This window comes from Wyeomyia smithii, chromosome 1 (genome assembly GCF_029784165.1).
Source record: "Wyeomyia smithii strain HCP4-BCI-WySm-NY-G18 chromosome 1, ASM2978416v1, whole genome shotgun sequence".
Taxonomy (NCBI): domain Eukaryota; kingdom Metazoa; phylum Arthropoda; class Insecta; order Diptera; family Culicidae; genus Wyeomyia; species Wyeomyia smithii.
The window spans coordinates 144870726-144895133 of NC_073694.1; the positions used below are offsets into that span (position 1 = coordinate 144870726).

The 24408-nt window shown below is 38.8% G+C and overlaps 2 protein-coding genes across 2 annotated transcripts in view; one reads left to right on the plus strand and one right to left on the minus strand.

The window, feature by feature from the left end:
• Positions 1 to 16000, minus strand: part of LOC129717636 (uncharacterized) — a 162786-nt gene extending 146786 nt beyond the window's left edge. The window contains exon 1 of the mRNA XM_055667690.1: positions 15897 to 16000. The gene's annotated coding sequence lies outside the window, so the exon portion shown is untranslated. The remainder of the gene's footprint in view (positions 1 to 15896) is intronic.
• LOC129717254 (uncharacterized) lies at positions 4598 to 8690 on the plus strand. The gene is made up of 2 exons (XM_055667112.1): positions 4598 to 4711; positions 6738 to 8690. The coding sequence occupies exons 1-2, from the start codon at positions 4598 to 4600 to the stop codon at positions 8688 to 8690; spliced, it is 2067 nt and encodes a 688-aa protein (XP_055523087.1).
• Positions 16001 to 24408: the final 8408 nt, after the last annotated feature.

Below are 24408 nucleotides of genomic sequence, written 5' to 3' on the forward strand. Positions count from 1 at the left end.
AGTACCTCACGAAAATGGAGGATCTCTACACGGAGCTGTGTTGTGCAGGAAAGGACCTAGGAGAAGACACCATGGTTGATGGTTTTAGTCTCGTGAGGATTGCCGAAGGCGCTGACTACTGCCCCCGAAATGCGTACGGATGATGCTTTGACGTTGAATTGATTGACGTTAAAAAAAAGCTGGATGAGGTAAGCAAGCAAAACCGTAGCGCGACAGAAGGAACAGCAATAAATGCAGTATTGTGGGCCATCACTGTAAAAAGCCTGGTCACAAACAACGGGAATGGAATCAAATACAACGAGAAGAAATTGGACCCAGAAAGCAGAATACAAAAACCGTTTGAGACGACGATATCAGTAATATGTTCGCACTGACCATTAGATGCGGCGAACTACTAGATTATTAATTCCGGTGCAAGTGCGCACGAGAAGTTTGACAAAACTTTTTCTAGGACATCAAATCGGTTACGGGTAAAGAACAGTTGGCTGACGGGCATTTAGTGGCGATCGCTGGTACTGGCACCGGCGTAATCATATCTTTGAATAGCTTTGCAAGCATGAATTTACTCCGATTACACAACGTAATGTACGTGTCAAAGCTGTCATCGAGTCTCTTCTCCGTGCTCACTATGACGAATTGGAAAGCGAAAGTTGAGTTTGTTGACGGAAAATGCAGAATCATCATAAATGACAACGAGATCATCGCAGCTGCTAAGTGCAAAGGGAGCAGGAATCTCATATCTCATGAGAAAGATAGCTAACATACGAATCCTCGGCGGTTCGGGCACCGCGAAGCGGATGCCCTGGAAATCCTCATGAAGAGGAGTTTGTCACTGGGAAATTTGTGGCGGATTGCAGAATACTTGAAGGTTGTGAATGTGTGTGAAAAGCAAGTAGGATCGAACTCCTTTTCCCAATACCACCGAGAATGAGACCACCGCACCATTAAACTTCACCCATTTGGACGTGTATGGATCTTTAAAAATATCCTTAATGAGTGTATTTCGTTACTTTTTTACTTTTGTAGATGATCACAGTCGCTACTGTACTGTTTTCTTCTCAAAGAAAAAAATCTACATCGTTGACCGTATCTTGGAGTACTGCGATTACCTCTATATGCAGTTCGGAAAGTATCCCACGCGCATTAGATCTGATCGGGGAGGGGAGTATTCGAGCGTAACAGTGATGGTGCTCTACCGCAAGCATGGAATCCACCCCGAGCTCACTGACCTTCACGTGCTGTGGAGATCACACCATACGAGGTTTGGAGAGTGAGCAAGCCGTACGTTTCACATTTGAAGGTGTTTGGGTGTAGAGCATTTTTCCATGTACCAAAAGATAAGCGTAGCAAACTTCAGGACAAGTAAAAAAAATGACGTTCATCGGATATTATAGCAACTTGTGGCCTTCAGATTCATCAATATGGATATGGCTACCAACAAGCTAGTGATCAGCCGGGATGTTCGTTTCTTTGAGAAGGAGTTGGTGTAACCCGGTCAGTGCTGATAAAAGTCATTTTCCCCAGCAAAATTTTTCGAAAACTGCAGCCAATCATTTTCAATTTTCACTTCCAATGATCGCAGCACTCTTTCAGATATACTAGATTTTCGTCCTAGTAACGTGCTGTTATACTCAGATGAAATAGATCGCGCGCATCATTCACGGTTACGGGATAAAATTTCACGACAAACCCAACCAAATGATCATCACTTCAAAGCGAAAAAGAAAAACAAACGGTCCACTCAACCAAAATGAACCTCACCGAAACACTTTTTCACTGACACTGACCGATGCCTTGACAATCTTTGTTAACTAATAAACTGATTTTGTTGTCTTTCTTCCATCGCATGAAATATGATGAGGTGTTTGTACAGTTCACTTCCATGCAAAAAGCGGGAAGGGAGAACTCTGAAAGGATTGTAAAAAAATAACGTCTATGGATGCTTTTCTTCACTTTCACTCAAGAGTGTCAACAAATATCAACCCTGAACCCGGTAACGATATTCACAAGCTTGAGGAAGAATAGTATAAAGACCTTCTTCTGCCGTTATCAACCATGCATGTGGGTCATGATTCTGGTGTTATACAGCCTGAAGCAGCTGAAAATCCCTAAGTGCAAAATGTTCGAATAACTTTTCCTGTGAAAATTACATTTCCTGTGACGACTCTCCGAGCAAAGAAACTGGCCCACGAAGATCGAAATGATTGAACAAAGGTGCGTAATAAAGATTCCATGAAATGGGGAATGTAGTGGTTGTAGGTGGTTGTACAAACGAAAACTGTATTAATTAATCGCTCGTTATAAAGCGAGACTGGTCCCACAAGGTTCTAGTCAAAAATTTGGATCTGACTACGGTCAGGAGTTTGTTCCTGTAGAAAAACAAGTCACTCTTCGCTCTCAATTATAAAGTTGGTCTACCTGTACGGGACTCTAGCGGACGATGTGTACATGCATCAACTAAAGGGTACGAGATTGGAGCATCCGGAGAGGTGCATCATCTAATGCAGAACCTCTACAGATTCAAGTAGTACGGACGGATTTGGAATCAAATGATTGACGATTGTTTCGAACAACTGGGTTTCATAAAATCCACTGATGCGTGCCAGTATGTGCGAACTACGGGCAACAAATAAATATTCATCGGACGATATGCTCACCGTGTGCAAAACGGAAGCTGAGTACGACGATATCCTAGCTATATTATCATAGCAGTTCAAGACGACATCTCTCGGTGACGTGCTGCAGTATTTGAGCATACAAGTCGAGCGTTCAAGTGATGAACGTTTTATGCTGAATCAACAAGGCTACATCCGGCTGGTTATCTGCAAGCAAAGGAGGAAGGCAGCAAGCTACCAAACAATAAATTCTACTCTAGTTTGGTTGGTGGTTTGCTATACAAAGCAATAAATACGCAGTTGCTCGGACGGAAGATCAGTGTCCCAAGTGTCGCAGACTGGACGGAAGTGAAACGAATCATTCGATACCATCTGGGGACGAAGCATCTTCGCCTTAATTTGAGTACCTAACAATAGTGACGATCTAAAGGTATTCGTGGATGCAGATTGGGCCGGTGATCACCGGGACCGAAAATCCAACAGCGGTTGAGCGGGGCGGATTGCTGGGTGTCCAGAAAGGAAACCTGTGTTGCTTTATCATCCACCGAAGCCAAGTTCATTGCTACAGGTGAAGCGTGCCATGAACTGCTTTGGTTTCAGAAGCAGATGAAAGACGTAAAAAAGCCAGAAAAAAAACAATTCCAGGGAATATAAATTGGTGATAATGGCACGGAGAATGAGGTTTCGATAAGACTCTTTCCTCTTCACGTAATAAGTCCCTCTTAGAATAAACCTAGCCTAAGAGGAACGTTAGATATGTCTCTCTCCAGAGAATTGTAATTTGTTAAAGAGGCTCGGTAAAGTAGAGCTGTAATCTTGAAACGGAAGGGTAAAACCACACGCACATGGACGGAAGGGTAAACCACACTACACATGGACAATATCACTATAGATCAAATGTATATGGTTGCAGTGATGAGTGCATAAAATAAAAAATAAAAACTAAAGTAAAATAAAATAGAGATAATTTTTCTACTATTACCATTCAACAAGTTCGGTTTGCTATTTTCCATGCTCTGCTAACATAATGCAATATGTAGTTTGAACCAGGATGCAGAAAACTAGTAAATAATAACTATACCCAATAGAAACGAAATTTTGTTACTTTATTGCAACATTCTATTACTTTTTGTGTTCTACGACCCGCATTATACACAAAGTGTAACAACCAAAAAGTAGCAAAATATATAATGGCTACACGCTTGTATGTGTTTCTGCCGCGAACATACAACCAAGAACCGCAATGCATGTGTATCGAGACTTTACTCGCTGCATTTGTATTGATACAACAATCAGATTTATTTCTGTCCTCTTCATTCACACACAAACAGAATCTCAACCGTCAAGGAAGTAATAAGGAAAAGTTTTGCGTGTAGCGTTGAACAACAAGAATACAATCAATTTTATGTTTTCTGATGCTGCTTGGGGTTCTTATAAATAGATTTTTCCAAAAATATCAGCCACATGAAGGCTGTACTTTCAATTAGAAATTTTTGTGTCCTAAAATTAAAATTTTAAATGAAATCGTTCGGATAAACTCAATTACTTAAATTTTTGGGCCCAAAATTTCCACTCTGTTTCCCAATTCGGTGCCAAGTAACGAATCCAGTGTCCTAGGCCCGAAGACTCCAAACGCTCACTGATCGGTCTGACGGCCATAAGGACCACATAGAAAAAAACTGTCTTGTAGAGCTGCCAATTCATCGACTGCTTCAAAAATATCCCCATTCATCACAATCTCTCTAGCAGCCATCGAGCACTTTGATGATTTGATTGAATTGATGGTACTGCTTCTTTGCTGGATGGCCTGTCCTCTGTACTAAATATGTCATCCAAGGCTATATTGAAAATCAAATTCGAGAGCCCGTCATCATGCATGAATATTTAGAAGCACACTTGAGGCTTGCCTTCAGATCGACCACATGCTGATCGACGGCTGGCATTTTCTAGACTTCATCGATGTGAGTCTTTTCAGAGATCAAATGTTGATTTCGGAAGAAGTTGCCGCAGTCGTAAAGTTGATGGACGAATTAGAAAAAACAGTTGAAGTGGACCTGAACGAACAGTGGAAGCACATCCAGGACGTGGTCCGTGAAGTAATGCGATAAGCGGTAGGTAATGATGCGGAACTCATTTGTTGAGTTTGAGTGTCTAGAAGTGATGAAAAAAATCGGGTCCTTGCTAACACGTCAGTAGCAGTTAATCGTGTGACGCGTCAGATGCGGAAGAAATGCCGGGAAGCTACAGCTGCTGAAAAGGGACTTCACCGCCATAAAATCGTGAACGCTACGATCGCGCTTTCGCAGAGAATAAGAATTACTTCACTATTCACGACACGAAGAGCTGCTATAGAGCGGTTAATAGAATCAGGAACCGGACTGTGCCAGTTCCGGCCATGTGTAATAAAATGGAGGAAAACCTGATTTCTGGTAAGTCGCAGGTCGCCAGGCGTTGGAAACAACACCTCGAAGTGGTGCTGAATGGTGAACAAGGTTGGGAAAGACGTCGAGGGGAATATGACAGAAATTGGGAAGGATAGACCCCACTGTTGACCCGTCAACCATGAACAAGGTGTAAAAGACTGAAGAACCACAAAGCCGCATAGGAGGATGCCTCACCGGTCGAACTTTCTAAAGCTAGAGAGAGCGGCTGTTTAGTGCAATTCATCAGATCATATACCCTATCTATGAAAGGAAACACACAGGGTGCTCCATAATTATTGCAACAAAAATACCCAGAAAACTATTACCAAAAAAAATTGAACCTTCATGCAAGGCGATGCCCCGGCTCACACAAAGAAGACCATTCAAAATTAGTGCAAGTTCAACTTTCCCTCTGTCACCACCAAGTATGAGTGGTCTCCAAACTCACCAGATCTCAACGTAATGGACCGCTCGATTTGGGGGATGCTAGAAGCAAAGGCCTGATCACGAAATGACATACGGTCCGTTGTTGAGTCTTATCCCAAGCGTCTTCGAGCTATTTGATGAATTATTAATAATTATTATAAATTATCAATAACTAATTTTTTAATAAATTGTTTTATTTCAAAAATTTTTTCTTACCTGCCAAAAACATAGGTAATGGTGCTCTGTTTCTTGTTTGAATATTTATGGCGCACCCTGTTGACTCGATTTAAGCAAAGTTTGACGCGTACAAAATTGTTTTTCGCATCATGTTCCTTGGATTGAGGCCACTGTAGGAAACTTTTGTTGGAGGATACAAAAGCCTTTTTCGTGAAGGACGATCTACAATGGATTCGTTGCTTTTCACTGAATCGTTTTTAAAAACAAGCCGAAAATTTCAATGATTTTATTCATTATGCATATAAAAGCACCCAGATTTATTTTTTGGTATTTTTTCTTATAACTAGACGTAATTACCTTCAATTCGACCCAAAAAGATTAAAAATCGATCAACTGGTTCAAAAGTTATGAATTTTTTTAAAATTAAATACATCGAACACAGTCGTTTTTATGGTCACCCTATTTCGAAGTTGGTCACGCAAAGTGCTTCAATTATGCTCAAAATCGCAGGGATGCATCTATGTTGAAAATAATCAAACCCGCATTGTTTCGTTGGGTTGTTAAGGGGACCAGCTCCGACATAGGGTGACCATAAAAAACGGTTATATTCGATGTATTTTATTTAAAAAATTTCATAACTTTTGAACCAGTTGATCGATTTTCGATCTTTTTGGGTCAAAGTAAAGGTAATTACGTCTAGTTATAAGAAAAAATACCAAAAAAAATCTGGGTGCTTTTATATGCATAATGTATAAAATTATTGAAATATTCGTCTTGTTTTTAAATTGATTTACTCAAATTTAAAAAATAACATATCTCTAAAGGTTCCTCCATTTATAGAGTCAAGTATGCCCTTCAAAATGAGACCAAGAGATATTTTTTATGTTCGCCCCAAAATGAATGACATGCAAATGAAAACGCATATTTTGTAATGAAAAATATTAATAACTTTGAGTAAAATTGAGACATTAACGATGTCAGCATTACAAATTGTTTACCTTAGAAAGCTCTAAAAGTCGTTCAAAGACAGTTTTGAGATGAAACTTGAAATAAAAAAGTTAGAGCGTAAATTATGTTTTGTACCCGATCCCCGCAGATGATCGAAAATTTTGTGATTAATCTCTCGTCCATACAATTCACTCGCGAAGAGCTACATTTGCTTAACAAGGGGCTAAATTTCGCAATTTTACCCGTTAGTGCACCAATAGCCGATGTAGTGAATAATATTGAAAGTGCCATTCAGTACCAGTGTCACTCGATAAAATCCGCGGTTCGCCTTGACGTAGAAAAATGCATTTCCCGCTCAATAAATAGTCAAAACAAATCTAGAAATATTGATTTTGATACGTGGTGCGTGGTACGAAGGTTGAAGTCCCGTAAAGTGGTTTACTCCCGTGCGGACAAAGGAAACGCGATCGTGATTATGGACAACTCAGACTACGATTCACGTGTCTCCGACATGATAAATTCGGGTCCGTACGAGGAATGTAAGTATAAAAACGGAAAACCAAGAGATCCACTAAACACTATGGTGGAACAGGCAAATATTACTAGGCGACAAGTAGCACACCTGATGGGAGAGGAGAAGTTGGATAGAAAACTACATGTTCCGAATCCTAAAGTAGCATCCCTCTACTGCCTACCAAAAGTCCATAAAAACCCGTTAGCTATGCGTCCTATTTCGTCCAATATCTGCACACCCACTGAAAAAATGGCTGCATGGCTGGTAGATGAGCTGAGAAAGTACCCGGTGACACAGGGGAAAAGTCTAAAAAACTCCGTAGAATTGGTTAAGCAGGTGGAGTATCTGGAAATCCGTAGGGGGGAAATCCTAGTATCCTTCGATGTGACTGCCCTGTTCCCAAGTGTACCTGTGAATGAAGCCATAAAATACTTGCGCACACACCTAGAACGTTACCGCGCCCCCCCAAATCACATTGAGGCCTATATGTCAGTGGCCGAATTAAGTATGAAACAAAATTTGTTTATGTTCAGAGGAAAAAATTATAAACAGGTCTTCGGTCTAAGTATGGGTAGTAAATTGTCTCCACTGTTAGCCGAAATTTTCATGTCCAATTTCGAGGTTGAAGCTGAAGGAAATAAACTCTTCCCTCGGATATGGAAACGGTATGTGGATGACATTTTTGCTTTGGTGAAGGAACGCACGCTAACACAAACTCTCGACTTTCTTAACTCACGGCACACCACAATCAAGTTCACGGTTGAAAAAGAAGTCGAAGGAAAACTTCCTTTCCTTGATTTACTTATTACACGGAAGGATAACAATAAGCTAAAATTTGGAATCTATCGAAAGCCAACTTCAACAGATCGTTACATCACAGCTGACTCGAACCATTTCGGTGGTCAAAAACAGGCCGCTTTTCATTCCATGGCCCATCGCATCTTCAACATACCGATGGAAGAACAAGAGTTTTTAGCAGAAAAAGAAACAATATATAAAGCAGCCGAATTGAACGGGTACGACAAACATTTCGTCGACAAAATCCTCCGTAAGCACGAAAGAAAGAAACACAGACGAGACGCCACCACTTTAATACCGAAAAATGAGGAGATTCGAAGAGTCAGCCTCCCGTTTTACCCTACCATCACGAATCCACTGAAGCATACCCTCCGCAGATATGGAATAAATATTGCACATAAAAGCGTTAACACTTTACGTGAACTTCTGGTTAACCTGAAGGACAAAGCTCCACAAGACGAACGAGCTGGAATTTATAAAATACCGTGCAAAGACTGCGACGCGGTATATATCGGGCAAACACGAAGAAAAGTTAAAGTGCGGCTTAAAGAGCATAGAAGAGCAGTAGAAATGAACAAAACGAGTGAATCCAGTGTAGCAACACATAAAGTGAGTAACCAACACGAGATCGATTGGGATAAGGCGGGTCTGATCAAAAGCATCAATAAAATTGGTCTCCTCAATGCTTGGGAGTCAATGTACATTGCGACGGCCAAACAACCATTGATGAACGACGACGATGCACCGATCAACTCAATTCTCTTCAACTTGACAACGGGGAGAAAGTAATCTCCAGCTCACTCTCTTCGACGCGTGCGATATAACGTACGAGAATTTTAACCAGTTGGACATGGGATCTCGTCCTGTCGATGGGCAATATGTAGCCCGAAACCGGTAGACGAAAGGTAATTATTATATTATCCTTTTATATCTGTAAGAGCAATAAGTGTCTTGTCTGATCACTCGTCGTGTTCCGTCTGTGTTCGCGATTATTGTGCTAGTTCTTACGTTAGCGTTAAATCATTGTAAAAAGAATCATTGTAAAGTATGTTTTGCCTTTCTCCTAGAAAGGTATAGCAATCACTGGAAAAACCAAAGGTATAAAAGTGGTCCCAATGGCCGAATGTCATATACCACTCGACCTCTTTCGACGAACTGAGCATATTCTGTATGTATGTATGTATGTGTGTATGTGTGTGTGTGTGTGTGTGTATGTGCAACTTTTTTTTCTCACTCACTTTTCTCAGAGATGGCTGGACCGATTTTCATAAAACTAACTGCAAATGAATGGTCTAGTTGCGCCATAGATTGCTATTTAATTTCATTGTAATCGGATTTTTAGTTTAGAGGTTATGTATTAAAATGTAAAAATCACGAAGCATCACTATCTGAGAAACCACATAACCGATTTCAATAAAACTGGTTTCAATAGATCGGGCTGTCTCCAGAACCCTTAACTTTTAAATTTCGTTATGATTGAACATATGGTTCAAAAGTTATGTAAAGAAAAGTTAACCTGAGATTGTTTAAACTCACTCATTTTTCTCAGAGATGGCTGAACCGATTTTGACAAAATTAGTGTCAAATGAACGGTCCAGTTGCCCCATAGGTTGCTATTGAATTTCATTGTAATCGAATTGTAACTTTGTCCGTTGTTCATAAAAATGTGAAATCACATAATGAAAGTAAACATATTTACTTTCTCCGAACGATCACTGGCTAATTAAAAGGTAGAAAAGTGATCCAAATGGCTGAATATCATATACTATTCGACTCAGTCCGACAAATCGAACATTTTCTGCATGTATGCATGTATAGGTGTATACTTTTGTGTGTGGGTGTGTACGTGTGTATGTGCACCTTTTTTCGCACTCAATTTTCTCAGAGATGGTCTGACTGATTCTTTCTATCTTGGTGTCAAATGAAGGGTCTTTTTGCTGCTTATGTTGCTATTGAATTTCATTGTAATTAAACTTTTAGTTTTGGCGCTGCGTCAGAATGTGAAAATCGCTTTTATATCTTAGAAGCTATGAACATAGTTGAATTCAAATTAACGAGCTTTTGAACCCCTAAACAATGAATTTCATAATGTTTGAACATGTGGTTTGAAAGCTATAGAAAGAAACGTAGCCCGCAGACTGTTTAAAACTATAGCTACGATCAAAATATGTGGCCTCAACATCATTTAAATTTGATATTGTACTATTTCAATGTTTGCGGCCTTGCTCGGGATTGAAGTTGAAATTAAAAGTCATTCCTATCATTTCACTTTTTTTTTCAAAGTCATTTCAGTCATTTCACTTTTTCAAAAGGGCCAAATGTCGTATATCACTTAACTCAGTTCGACGAGCTGAGCATTTTCTGTATGTGTGTGTGTAACGCTCTCATAATCTCACTCGATTTTCTCAAAAATGGCTGAACCGATTTCAATGGCAATAATTGCAAATGAAAGGTCTAGTTTCAACATAAGACCCTATAGAATTTTATTGTAATCTGATTCCTAGTTTAGAGGTTATGTATCAAAATGTAAAAATCACGAAACATCAATATCTCAGAAACTACTCAACCGATTTGAACAAAATTAATTTTAAATAAACGGGCGACCTAAAAAACCCATAACTTTCGAATTTTATGAAGATTGAACCTGTGGTTCAAAAGTTATGGAAAGAAACGTGTTCTGCAGACTATTTAAACTCACTCATGTTTCTCAGAGATGGCTGGACCGATTCTCATAAAATCAGTGTCATATGGAAGGTCTTGTTGCCTCATAAGTCCCTTTTGATTTCTTCTGCAAACGGATTATAAATCTATTTTTACAAATAATAAGTTTGAATGAGAAAGGCTGAGTCTGACCGCTAGGTGGATTAATTTAGGTTTTTTCAATATAAATCGGTTGTTTTAAAAGATAGAAAAAAAACTTTATTTTACAAAGTTACTTAAAATTAATGGAGCTATAACATTGTAGAACAAATTTTTCTTCTATCTACAAAGATAAAAAACTTAGATACCTGATTGTATCGAAAATGTTGGTCACCCTAATTTTTGATAATTTTTTAATGAGCGCTTTATCATATGTAACAACTTTGTAGAAGAAAGTTTTTCTCTAAAATGTTGCTATAGAGCTCTAGACCCAAATTTTCCCCTAAATTCGGTTTCTGGACCATTTTGCACTGGCGAGTAGCCCCGAAAGTGAAAAAAACCTACACGGGTAAAAGTGTAGTGCCCGTGTAGCTTCACAGCGAAAACGAATTCGACCAGAATAAACTCAACCGGCACGAGCAACGCAGTCTATTTTTTTCTCTCTCAATCTCTTTTACTCCTCTGCCATGCTCAAGAAACAAACTGTAAAACGCACCGCAGATAGCTCTGCTATGTAATTATTGTGCGTGATGTCCATTCGTGTGAGAAAGTACACCATAGTTCATTGTCTCGCAAGAGAGAGATTTCAGATTTCACCGCGGTGCTTTCTGGAAGCTCGCCAAATTCACATGGACCGTCGTTCTAGTCTAGCATATGCGTTGATTTGCTCTATAGTGTGAGAGCTGTTGTTTCCGCAGTGCAAGACGTTCTCCTGCACTCTAGACATTTTCTGAGGAGAAAAAAAAAGCATGGTAGTCCTACGAGTGTTGGTGTTGCGGTGGTGATGAAAGGAGATATTTTCAAAGTGGCTGATCAATTTGTTTTATCCTGGTACACTGTGATAACGAGGTCGAACATGTGGTAAATAGACGGATTGCAGCAGAAAACAGGGCTTTCTATGGATTGAATAGCCAGTTTAGGTCTAAACCTTCGCATGAAACTTGCGTTCTACCAGTTTACAAGACGCTGATCGTCCCGGTGGCACTCTACAGACACGAATCGTTGACGTGGCAGGGGGCGTAGAACTTTGTTATGAATACTCAGTGACAAACAAAAAATGGGATGTGGCACTGATGGAACATAGCAGGTTGCAGTATGCTGGCCACGAAATAGTATTGTGTATAAGCGACCAGCGAAGATATTTAGTACAGACTCGCATAGAGGCCGAAGATTCGAGGCAGACCACGCACTTGTTGGGTGTATGCTTCCGACGAAGATGGCCGAGCAGCGGATATAAATGGCGATTTGACATAGGATCTCTATGATGTGGTCCCCGTGGTTCTGTGGTTAGCGATATCGGTCGGCTAGCTCTCCCACTCTTTCTCGACTCAGCACTGGGGCACGGTGTATCGTTGTACTTATCCTACAACATGCAAAATGTGCCGAAAACAATATCGATAACGAATTATCTCAACTAATCTAGTTGATCGAGACCGCATTAGCCCCCAGGCTAGCGTGCGATAGTGTTTTTTGTTTGTCTCTATGATATATTGCCATAAAAGTAAAGTAAAATAAGTAAAATCAGCAATCAACAAGTTGTTAGAGAAGGGACCTTCTTCTGTACAGCTTGCTACCGTGTCCGATAACGATCTCCAAATCATGTAGGTCATCCTCCACTTGATCGAGTCATCTAGCTTGTTGCGCGCCTCGTCGCCTTGTTCTAGTCGGGTCGTTTACGAGAACCATTTTCACCGGGTTGCTATCCGACATCCGATAGACATGCTTAACTCACCGAAGTCTCCCGACTTTCGCCGTTTGAACGGTTTATCCGCCTTTGCCACGTTCCATCTTCCATCTCCACTCCACCGCAGATTCAAAAACACCAAGGCTGCGTTGGTTCTCCACGAGCATCGTCCAAGTGTCGTAGCCATAGAGGACTACCGGTCTGTTCAGTCTTTTGTAGATTGCCAACTCCATGCGGCAGCAAATTTTGTTCGAACGGAGTGCCATCCCAAGTCCAAAGTAGACACGAATGACATAGGGTGTCGAAGAATTTCAATTTCATTTGATACATTCATTTTAAAAAAATGACCCGTATTCAATAGCATGTTATATTTATTGACAAGAGGAGTGCCAAACAGTAAAATGAATAAATCTTAACAGATATACGTACCAGAAAAAAAAAATATGTATGCACCAAAATATTTCCTAAAATTTGATAACAAAAAATTATGTGTCAAACGCCTCCGCAAATGCCATTCTAAGATAACTAAACTAAAAATATTTATGATAAATTAAAAAATATAAACGAAAAAAAGAAAAGGCATTCATTTGCAATGCATTCGCTCCATTTACAGTGGAAACAGCAGCATCTGTATGTCCAATCCGACCTGCATACAAGCTTCCATGCAAGACTTAATATGGGAAGCAAATGACGCTCATTGTGACTGTCACTTGTTATGTATGAAGTAGGGATGTTAGGGATATCCGCATCCATATCTGCAAATGCGGAACATTCGCATGAAAATTGACAATTGACATCCGCATTCTCATCTGCATTCGCATCATACCAGCGCTTCAGAAAATTTTGTAGAAAAATTTTCCTTGGTGTATTAACTGCTCGCTTAAATAACTTTTGCACCTGGGAGGGACATGGTCATGTGAAATAAGCAGAATGAAACACAAGGGATGCTACGGATATCTGCATACGCAACCAAATTTGAATATGCAACCTTGGATGCAGGATTATCTCTGCACTTTTAAAGGCAGTGTTGCCGTCACCCGCCGTGTGACACATTGTAAAGCGATATTGAATAACAAGCACGATAATCCCTGCCCGTGACCCTCTTTGACATTCGAGGGGACTCGAGAGTGTTCCCGAAATTCGAACAACTTGGACAACCGTATTGCCCCATGAACTACTGATAGTGATAGTCGACGGCATAGTTTGAGACAGTACCTTGTAGGCAATGCTCGGTATTGCACTGTAGTTGCAGTAATCACGAGTAGCGTCTTAGTCAACACTTCGCCGGCATGTTACAACAGCTCGCTGGAGAGTGTTGATCTCCTTTAACTGCTTTATTGTTTTTCAGTCGATCTCCTTTGAGCTATTCTCGTTAGAACCAGGCCACTAGGTGCACAAGGTCTTTAGCATTTGATGTAAATGTGCATGGTTGCTAGAAATAGAGAAGTGTTTTTTTTTTTTTTTTGGAAACACAAAATTGTTATCTACAACTTTGTCGAAGACGTTATAACGATCAAACAAACCGTTTTGGCCCTAGAAAGATTTGTAATCATCAATACTTTCCCAAAATAATTGAAAAAAAATAGCACAAAATGGCATGTTTTGCCTATAGAAACTTCTATGCAAGGTTTCAGTCAGATAAAAAAATGGTCGATTGAATTATAATTTTTTGGAATACATTGCTTCATTGTTTAGGTAATGTACAGAACACGTACAAGGTTTTTTTTTAAATAAATAGATTTTTGAAAACCGAGATTATTTAGATAATTATTTTTAATTTTTCTTCAAGCTTTTTTCAAAACAGGAATAATTTTTTTAAGTATGTATTTTTTCACAAAATTGCATTTTTTGGCTAAAGAAACGTAACTGTGAAGACTGTGAAAATTATGTAATCAATGAATTTTCTTGAGAACATATCCTTACGTCGTTGGTTGGTAAGAATACATGCCAACGGAAACGTGTAGAGATGGAGTCACTCTAAGACAAACTTATCCACTGAGTTTCAGCCAAAAAGAAAGTAAAAGTAGTTCATTATTTTTCGATGTTGTCTTCCATGTACTGTAACAAGCACTTCTTCCGTCTCATGTATCTCACGTAGTGCGGTCAGCCTTGATGCAGCTGGATAAGTCATTAAATGAACTTGTTAACGTGAAAAGTTCTGATATCATTTTTACTTTAGTGTGTGTATCCCAATTACTTTAATCCCTGCGGATACCAACGTGCCGATTTATCACATCTAGCTGCAGGAAAGAAACAGGTAATAAAGACATATCCAAGGTTGCTGATTCTTGCAGCGACGAAAAGTTCACTGCGTATCGCACTCACCACTGCTGCAGCAACGTCGCATGACTGAGACAATCTATTCGTGTGCGAGAGTATACCAAGCACGATGTGTAGAGAACCTATTTTGTTTTTTTCTTTCCTTTAGACTTTCTCGTTCTTCAATGAGTTGCTATTTCGTACAAGCCGAGCAAACGTTGCTCACTGCATTTGTTCCTCACTACCCGAGCGCGTTCATTGCGATTATTGCGAGAGGCAAGTTTTCGATCGCCGTGAGCGTTCAGGGCGATTGTTACGTTCTGATGCTTGAACGAAATAGTTCTGTGCGCCGCCGCCAGCATTGTTGCGCATAGTTCTCATGGCGAATTTGTTTTTGCGACGCAGTTCTGCAGTTGTAATTACACTCAGCTAGTATTATATACGACATTTGACAGCATTTGTATTTGTTGCTGTTTCAAACTATAGTCTTAGCCATAAAAAACTTCAAACACAACAACAACAACAACAAACTATACTCTGTTTCACTCGCGTACAAAATAGCTCAGGAAATACCTACTTCTAGTGTAGCTCGGATTGCAAACACGAACAGCTGCGAAGCGCACGTATAGTTCCAGTGTAGGAACATTGCAAACAACGAATGCAACATTTTTATGTATAGTTGCCCGTGAATCATGTTTATTGTTATTAAAGTGTTTTGAACTTTCTTAGTACAATGACACTTTTTTATGTTTTCTTCTATGATTTTCTCGAAAACATACTTTTATTCGTTATTAGCTTTTATCTCTTGATGTTACTGTTGACGTTCTGTCTCTGTAACTTTTCAGAGTTTGTTTGTTGAATTGGACAATAATTCATAGCCAAGAGAACAAATACACTAAGGTCGCTTCTTACTCGTTTTTTACGCGGGTTTTTTTACGCGAATGCCGGAATTTACGCGTTTATTTTTACGCGGATTCCGGAATTTACGCGGTTTTTTTTAACGCGGATTCCGGAATTTAAGTGGTATTTTTTTTGTTGCGCGGATTTCGGTTCCTCTCCACTCAGATTGCAGAATTTACGCGGGTTCCGGGGTTTACGCGTTTTTTTACACGGAATCCGGAATTCACGCGGTTTTTTTACGCGGCACATATCCCCCGCGTAAAAAGCGACTTTAGTGTATTACAATAACATACCTGGATTGCGATATTCTATAGTGCAGCTCAATAGCACGCCAATGCACACCACCGCCGTCAGTAACCTACGACCACGCCGATGCGCTATCTCTATCAAAGCAAAATTGCTTTTTATACCGCCTCTGCCGAATATTTTTGCAACTCACCCTACAGGACGTTTACTCTATTTAGTTGTGTTAGATCAATTCAACCAAAAAGTGGATCCCAGAGTCACTGGTACCAGAATCAATCAGTGAAAGATGAAAAATGTATGAAGTTCGACAGCCACACAAGCCCCTTGGTTTAAATCATACACGCAAGCCTTTGAAACTTAGTCCCACTCTAAACTCTGATTCTCTTCCACCGCATTATTTTCGGTTTTTTTCTCGCGATTATGACCAGTTTCGCTCACGGTGAACGTTCAACAAACTGCTCACCGCGAACGTTCATCGACTATTCCATTCCTGCCTAATCACTCCGATCAATACTGAGCGATGAACCAAAAGCAATACGGAATGGAAGACAGTACGATCGTTCTTCCGAACATATCTTTTTCCTGCATCGTTCGGTTCGTGCGTTCGGTGGTATCGTTCGGTTCGTTCGGGAATGCATGCTATATGAGCATTATACGAATGCGTTCGCAGGTGGTGAGCGCTTCTGAGTGTTATTGAATGAATATCAGCAACCTTGGACATATCAGTTGAAATGGTTTCTAGTTACGAAATCACTGAAGACACTAGCTTCAGTTTTAATATCTTTTTAACCTTCATTGCATCCTAAAAAAACTTACGTTGTTTACTCTGGTGTGTGGTTTTCCACACATACAACATATGAATTTGTTTTGGACAAGAAACAACTTAATTTTGCCCCAAACTTTTTTTTTCATTGAGTGCATACATACCTGAAGCTATAGGTACCAAACAATCCTGTTTCGAAAATCGAATGAGGTTTGTATGTGTGCGGAAGTATGTGTATGTGTGAATATTTTCATTCTTACGACCATTATATCTCGATTTTCTCAGCATCGGCTGAACCGATTCGATTGTTCTTAGTCGCGTTTGAAAGAGCTAAAAGTCTACTTATTTGACGAAAAATATCGTTTTATACACCCTATTCGATTTTTGAAACAGAATTAATTGGTACCCATAGCTTCAGGTATGAAAGCACTCAATGAAAAAAATATGTTTGGGGCAAAATTAAGTTGTTTCTTGTCCAAAATAAATTCGAATGTTGTATATGTGGAAATCCACACACCAGGGTAAACAACGTAAGTTTTTAAATATCTCATCAACCGATAATATTTTACTCTTGGAGAAAATGTATTTTGTGTAAGATTGATGGTTTAGGAATTGTCAAGAAATTTCATCAAAATCGATCGAGAAGTTTCCGGAAAAAAATCAAAACAAAATTCATTTGTGTGGTTTTCCACACAAGGGTTCAATTAAAGTTAAAGGATACAACATTTTTTATACTGCAATGAGTGACTTCACTAGTTCCTTATTCTTTCCTGCTTTTGTACTTGAGCCTTTCTACTGTACACATGATAAAATCATTCGGTGGAACCGGTGAAGCCTAGCAGAGGATAAATGACTAATTGGAAAAGTTTGTTAGTGTAAATACTTCCGCTGTGCCTGTCCCAGTACAGAGACTACTGGCATACGGATCTAATGGGGCAACTTTTTTGTTGTCTATGCTTCAGGGATCTCTTCGTGGAACAGAATATAACAGAGAACAATATTTGCAACCAGTGTGTAGTTTCACTAGGCCAAATTTATTTTATGAAAGGATGGTAGTTTGTTAGATACATCTATCCCAAACACATCGAATTGGACGCACGTTCAAGCGAAACCTGATTTTCATTCATGAACGTTTTGATAAACATTGAAAACCGCTAAGTAAATATTATTGCTTTTTGTCGGAATTGCTTGCTGTAAGTCAACAAACCGTTTCATTTTGTTGGTTGATGCCGCGCTGAATTCAAATAATATGAATAGCAAGTAGATATGTATGTATGTATATGCTAGGGAATATACTTCCTTACTTCCTTCCTATTCTTGCTGGATGGAACCCAATTTTTCGGTATGCGTGGTTGATGCTCGAGTACAACACTCGAATGAAGGAAAAATCCTTTGTCTATCTCATCGAGCGAGCCGGTGAACTGTTGAATATGTCAAATGTCTGCTCAGTTTCAAGGGATGTAGCGAATTTGCAAGAGAGGATGAGGCAACACGTAAACATGCTCATAAAAATATGCGAGACAAGCCTTTGGGAGAGTCGTTTCGGGAGCTGTTTTCCCCAATGGCAAGCATCGCCGGCCGGGATGACAGTAGACAGCTCCCATTAGCAGTAGGTAAGGGCGTTTCTATTGCGATGGCTTTCCCTAGCGATAGACATAAGAGTAACATCCTGGTGCTTGACGAGCGGAAAATTGCGGCGACGAATATTTTCCGTTTTTTCACACATTCTTCAATCAAAAAAACTCACTTTAGGAAATTCGTCTCCCCGGAGGATGACGTTCGAATATCCAGCTGTGAATCTTTGTGAAGAATGTGTGAATAGCGTAGGAAAAGTTTCACAAATAAGACAAATGCCTGTTTATACACCGATCACCGGTGCAATTTCACCATTTCGAATATGTAAGTCTCGACGAACATGATGGCCAGGTATCAGACTGGAGAATATTATGCTGAGTGCTTTTGAAAATTTTTGCATATTTTTGATGTGGAACTTGTTTTCTGCTTAAGGTGTACTTTGAAATATTTAATACGAAAAGCGACTTTCACTCACTAGTATGAGGTACAGGTACAGGCTTTATGTTAACGCTTTGAACTTTATTCTGCGGATATGCGACGAGCAAAAATAGGAATCAATCTGAATATGAGAAACAAATAAATAATCCATTCCTTTGTGTTTTTTTCTTTGGACATTTTTTATAACATTATAGAATTATCATTTATGTCGGCACAATACACTACTAATTATTTAGAAACAAAATCCCACACATTCCTATCAAAGTACGACGAGTAGATCTATCTCACTTCAAGTCCTCGAGTGTGGCGTACTTTCGTACCTGAGATGGAAACTTTCCAAACTAAAATCAAATTGAGGCCTGCTGCCGGTTTGCGAAATCCAATCACGAAGATAAGCAATTATGTCGGCTATATAAACCCCTCAACATGTTCGGCTTCGACGGTCTGACCTTTTTGTGGGGTTTTGCCTGCTGCTGCTGCTGCTGCAGGAAATGTGTTAATGTGAAATCGAATGGAGCCGATTGACGTATGTCCGCCCTTCCGTAGTGATGGTGTTGGGATACCCACGAGGAAGAGAAGCAAGCGAGTGATAGAAGATTCTTCCAATTTCAACAACTTTTCATGGGTCGGAAGGGCACATGAAGGAAACGTCATTCCGAAGCTGGCAGGCAAAGGCAGCCTTCAGTTCGATTCTTCGCATGAAACGTATGTGTTTGGGAAATTGTAGGAAACCACATTCTCCGCAGAGACAGTGGTTTAGGTTTGACTAATTGTGTCCAATCCTTGGGTTTGGAAGTTATCGATCGTTGTGTTCGTACTTGCAGATGGGGTCAAATATTTTGCATAAAATAAGTAGCACGGCACAAAATAACACCGCTATATAGTTTGATTGGCAACCTAACCTAAGCACGCAAAAGGAGCTAGGAGTAACCAAGAAAACGCAAGAAATGGAGCGTATTATGTAACTCACAGTTGGACAAAATCAGGAAACACCGGCATGCTTCAATAACGGCTGAAACTTACCAAAGATCCACTACGGCAGTAAAATTATATAACGTTTTTGCCTTTCTCCTAGAAAGGTATAGCAATTACTGGCATATCCGAAACTGAATTATTGAATTGTCTTATTATGTGCGCAACTAAGCTCTAACTGTAGGTCGTCAATGAATGGCATCAGCAGTAAGTGCTGGTCGAAACGTGATAAAACAAACTAAGACACATGAAAAATGAACCGCTTTAATTCACTTTAAGTTGTGTGAAAACATCTGATTTTGTGCCAAGAACGGTGTGACTTTGCTCACTGAATGCAAACAAACAAACTCTTAGTTAAACAACGTGCCATGATTGGTTTCGTCGGTTTAAAGATGATAATTTCGATGTCCACGCGAAGGAAGGCCAAAACCCTTCAAAGAAACTGAGTTGGTGGAATTGCTCGGTGATTCATTTTAAACGCAGGAACAGCTCGCTCCAATTTTAAGGAGTTACTCGCAAAGCCATTTCTGAGAACTTAGGTTCCTTATAATTTAATGTCACGGGATATTGAGCGTCATTCTTTTGCTGTCCCAGAAAATTTTGCTGAAGACCCTTTTCTTCAAACTTCTCTTTTTTGAAGATTCATTCTTTTCATATAAGGCTAGTACTTGAAATAAGATTTTTTAAATATCTATAAATCATACAACTTTGCAAAAGACCACCTGCTACATGGACTGAGTTGTTGCCAATAAACCAAAAAAAAAAAACATATAGGTTTTTTGTACATCCGCAAACAGTTCGGCAAAAACTAGCAGGCGATACTTGCATAGAATAAATTATTCTCATTACCACTCTACGAAATTGATTGAAATTTCTACCCCATTCAGTATCTTCAAAGCATGATGCGCGATGCAAAAAGACATTTTTCTTCCACAAAGTTGTGTGTTTGAATGATACAAAAAATATATGCTGAAATTGTTGGTTTTAAATGCTACAGCTTTGCAATCACTGGCAAAACCGAATGTATAAAAGTGCTCCAAAGGGCCGAGTGGCATATATAAATCGACTCAGTTCGACGAGCTGGGCATTTTTTGTATGTGTGTGCATAAGCAACTTTTCAATCTCAATTGATTTTCTCAGAGATGCCTAGACCGATGTGCATAAGATTACTCTCAAAAGGAAAGTCTAGTTGCCCCATGAAACCCTATCGATTAATTGGGATCGGATTTTTAGTTTTTATGTTATTTATCGAAATGTAAAAATCACGAAAGTTCATTATCTCAGAAGCTACACAACCGATTTAAACAGAATTAGGTAACTTTTCAATTTCATAAACCAACATGTCCAATTGTGGTTCAAGAGTTGTGGAAAGAAACGTGTTCTGGAGACTATGTAATCTCACTCGTGTATCTCATCGATGACTGGATCGATTTTCGTGAAATCAGTGTCATATCGAAGGTCTAGTTGCCCAATAGGATCTTATTGATTTTTTTTTTGCAAGCGTACTTTTACTTTGCCTGTTATGTTTAAAAATGTGAAATCTAGCTATGAAAAGAAACTTGTATTTTTCCTATAGTGGTATACTATTGTTGTGTCAGAATCTAAATTTATAGAGCATCAAGACAAAATTTGAATTTTCTATGATTTTTCAAAGTGTACTGAGTCAGCGTATTTTAGCGTTTTTCTTGAAAAAAAAAAATTGCAATGTTGCGAAGTTTACTGGAGACTGAAGGGTAACTTGAATCTTGATGACGTCCAAGGAAAAGTTGTCTATAGAATAGTGGAGAATAAATCCACTTCTTTTGATAATGTATAATCTCATTGCAATGGGCGGAATCAAAAAATTACGTATTTTTTGCATAAAACAGCGTGAAAGCATAACGAATTCTAGTTGAGAAACTTACACAAACTGCAATGGAAAAACATGTACCACTTTTGTTCTATAGGAAAAATAATGACAACCAGAAAACGTTGAGAGCAAAAGTGGTACATGTCCAGTGTGAGCCTGAAGGATGCATAATAGCTCTCTAATCTTAGGACGTAGAACATTAGAACATTCATGTCTTCAGCAGAGTTGTCCAAGTGATTAAGTACTATAGAATGATGACCTGTTTGTTAAGGAATTCTGTCTCTTCGTGGCGCTAATGTATATGTATTTGGTAACAGTATACGAGTTGATACTGTAATAGGTAAAATGCTTTCTGTTACAAAATAGTCACGGGCACACTAGCGCCACGTAGTGAGAAAATTCCAGAGCAGCCAGATCTTCAGCTGAAAGTACTCAATCACTTGTCCAACTTTGCTATAGACATGACTGTTTTATATCCTAAGATTCTTGGCTTACAATTCATCTAACATGCACAGACTGGACATGTTCCACTTTTGCTCTCAACGAAATAATGACTATGTTATTTACCAAAAATGGCGTTGGCTATAACTTTGGTTTAGGATATCAGATCTCGGTTTTTCTTGGATATTCTAGTACATTATTGCGTTCTGCATCCATTTTTGCAAAAAACCCAAAAAGTGTAAAAATGGCACATGTACCATGTACCAGGGGTCGAGTGGTATATGACATTCGGCCATTGGGACCACTTTTATACCTTTGGTTTTTCCAGTGATTGCTATACCTTTCTAGGAGAAAGGCAAAACTTATCATTGTTTATGTTTTAGATCAGCAGCACTGAGTATTAAAATCATGTTTTAAGTTTGTATCACACCAGTCACAGGTAAAAACAATCGTGTAAACACAAACCATGATACAGTCAATTGAAAGTTTATATTATAGTAAATTATTATTTTGACGTTAGAAACTGCATTTTGAAAACTCTCCTTGCATATATTGAAACTGTATTAAAAATGAACACAAAAATAAAGATGAACGTGAATAAATAGAAGAATGCGATAAAAAGAAGCAATGTAATATAATCACTTTAGAAAAAAAAAAAAAAACAAGTCAAAGATAATTTTCATCACGAAGCATATTTTTCAATTGATTTTTTTTTATTTTCTCAATGACTGAATGATATTTCTATGTTTTATTAAAGCATATGAAAGTCTTTCAAGCATCATGCATTTTGTTTTCCAAAAATTAGAACTGACGTAAAATTTTCCTCATATTATATATATGAAAAACATGAAAATTCCCCTGGCGACAGCAATACGCATTTTCATGCAAAAATAATATCAAATTCGGACTCAGAGTCCCAAAATTATATAAAAACCATTTATTTTCCATTTTTTAAAGGCTTTTTTTTGCTTGGCCAGCATTTTTATGGAGTCGCCCCACTGTGTTGGGGGTCTAAAAATTTGTTTGTGAATAAAAAATTTATTCTTTAAAACAAACTTTGGAATTTCGATTGATGATAGAATATAAACATCTCGTATATTTGATGCACTTTGCTTTTATACTCTCAATGTGCTCTTTGAAAATAAGTTTTTTATCGTAAATTAGTCCCATGTACTTAACCTTCTCAGACCAACCGAAAATAACCCCATTCAGCAACCATAGGTTTCATGACTTCAAACGGTAGGCTTTTTGATGCCTAACAACTGAGCCGAAGATACTAAAGTGCTAGGGTGTCCCAAAAAACACTAGAGCTGTTCAAATTTAGGTATGTCGAAATATATGTTGCAAATCATTTTTTCTGCCAACACTGCCAGTGTACCAGCGTTAGTCAGATTTCCATTAGAACACTGAACCTAAACACCACATCCTATTTAAGTGAAAATGCACTTAAATGCTAAAAATAATCATTCACCTCTATCTTACGTGCAGCATTTGCAATTTAATGTGTTTCAGATGAAAATTTAATACCTTCTATTCGCGCAGCATTTTATATTTACGTGATTGTAAACATGAATGTTACGTGCCACACAAGTATTTTGAAATAGATAGTATCAAGTGGAAAGACAGTAACATTTATGTGAGTTGCATATACAATGTATGTCATTTTCACATAGTTTCAAATATCAAGTGCAAAATCACGTAAACGTCACGTGAATCAATGGTGTGAAAAAAAATAATACACTACAATCAAGATGGCGAAAAACAGCACAACAGCAAGTGAACTTCTTGCAGATTTGGGATTTCCGGACAGTTTGTTAGAGGTTTTCGGTCGTAAGTAAACGCGTTGTTTTTCAAAATTTGTCGCTTCAATGGAATAAAGTAAAAGTTTTGATTTAAGGATGTGGTATAGATCTATTCGAGCTGCTAACTGTGACAATTGAGCATTTCAAAGCACTTTTTGGAGCCAACAGAAACCCTATGAAAATACGACGAACTGTTTGGCTTGATTGCTGCTTGGCGAGCACGCAATGTACTTATTTTGATTTTGATACTGATACATTTTAGTTTTTAAAAATATTTTTCAGAGAATTAATATTCTACAAACTCTGCAAGCCGTAGCAGCGGAAGGAAGCTCGAAAGCAAAAGAGGAAACAACAGCAACAGGGGAAGGTAAAATTGGATGCAATGCTTTTTGACGTGGGACAACGTCTTTCTTCACTATACTAAGGTACCTTCTGTGAAAACTGGATTGAACATGTAACGGTTTTGGTTGGCGGAATGGAAGAGTTTAGATGCTAATAGCGCTCAGACAACTGCTCCGATTTCAATAGTTAATATACCGTTGGAAAGCTCCAACATACAATATTTGTATAACATGATAATTTCAGTTATCATTTTCTTATTACTCCGTGAAAATTGCGGAAAAGTTTGAAGGTCAAATAACCACATACATTTTTCATACGATTGGCTTATTTCCCTAACACAGACTTCAAAAACATAGACGTATAGTGTATGTGTGTGT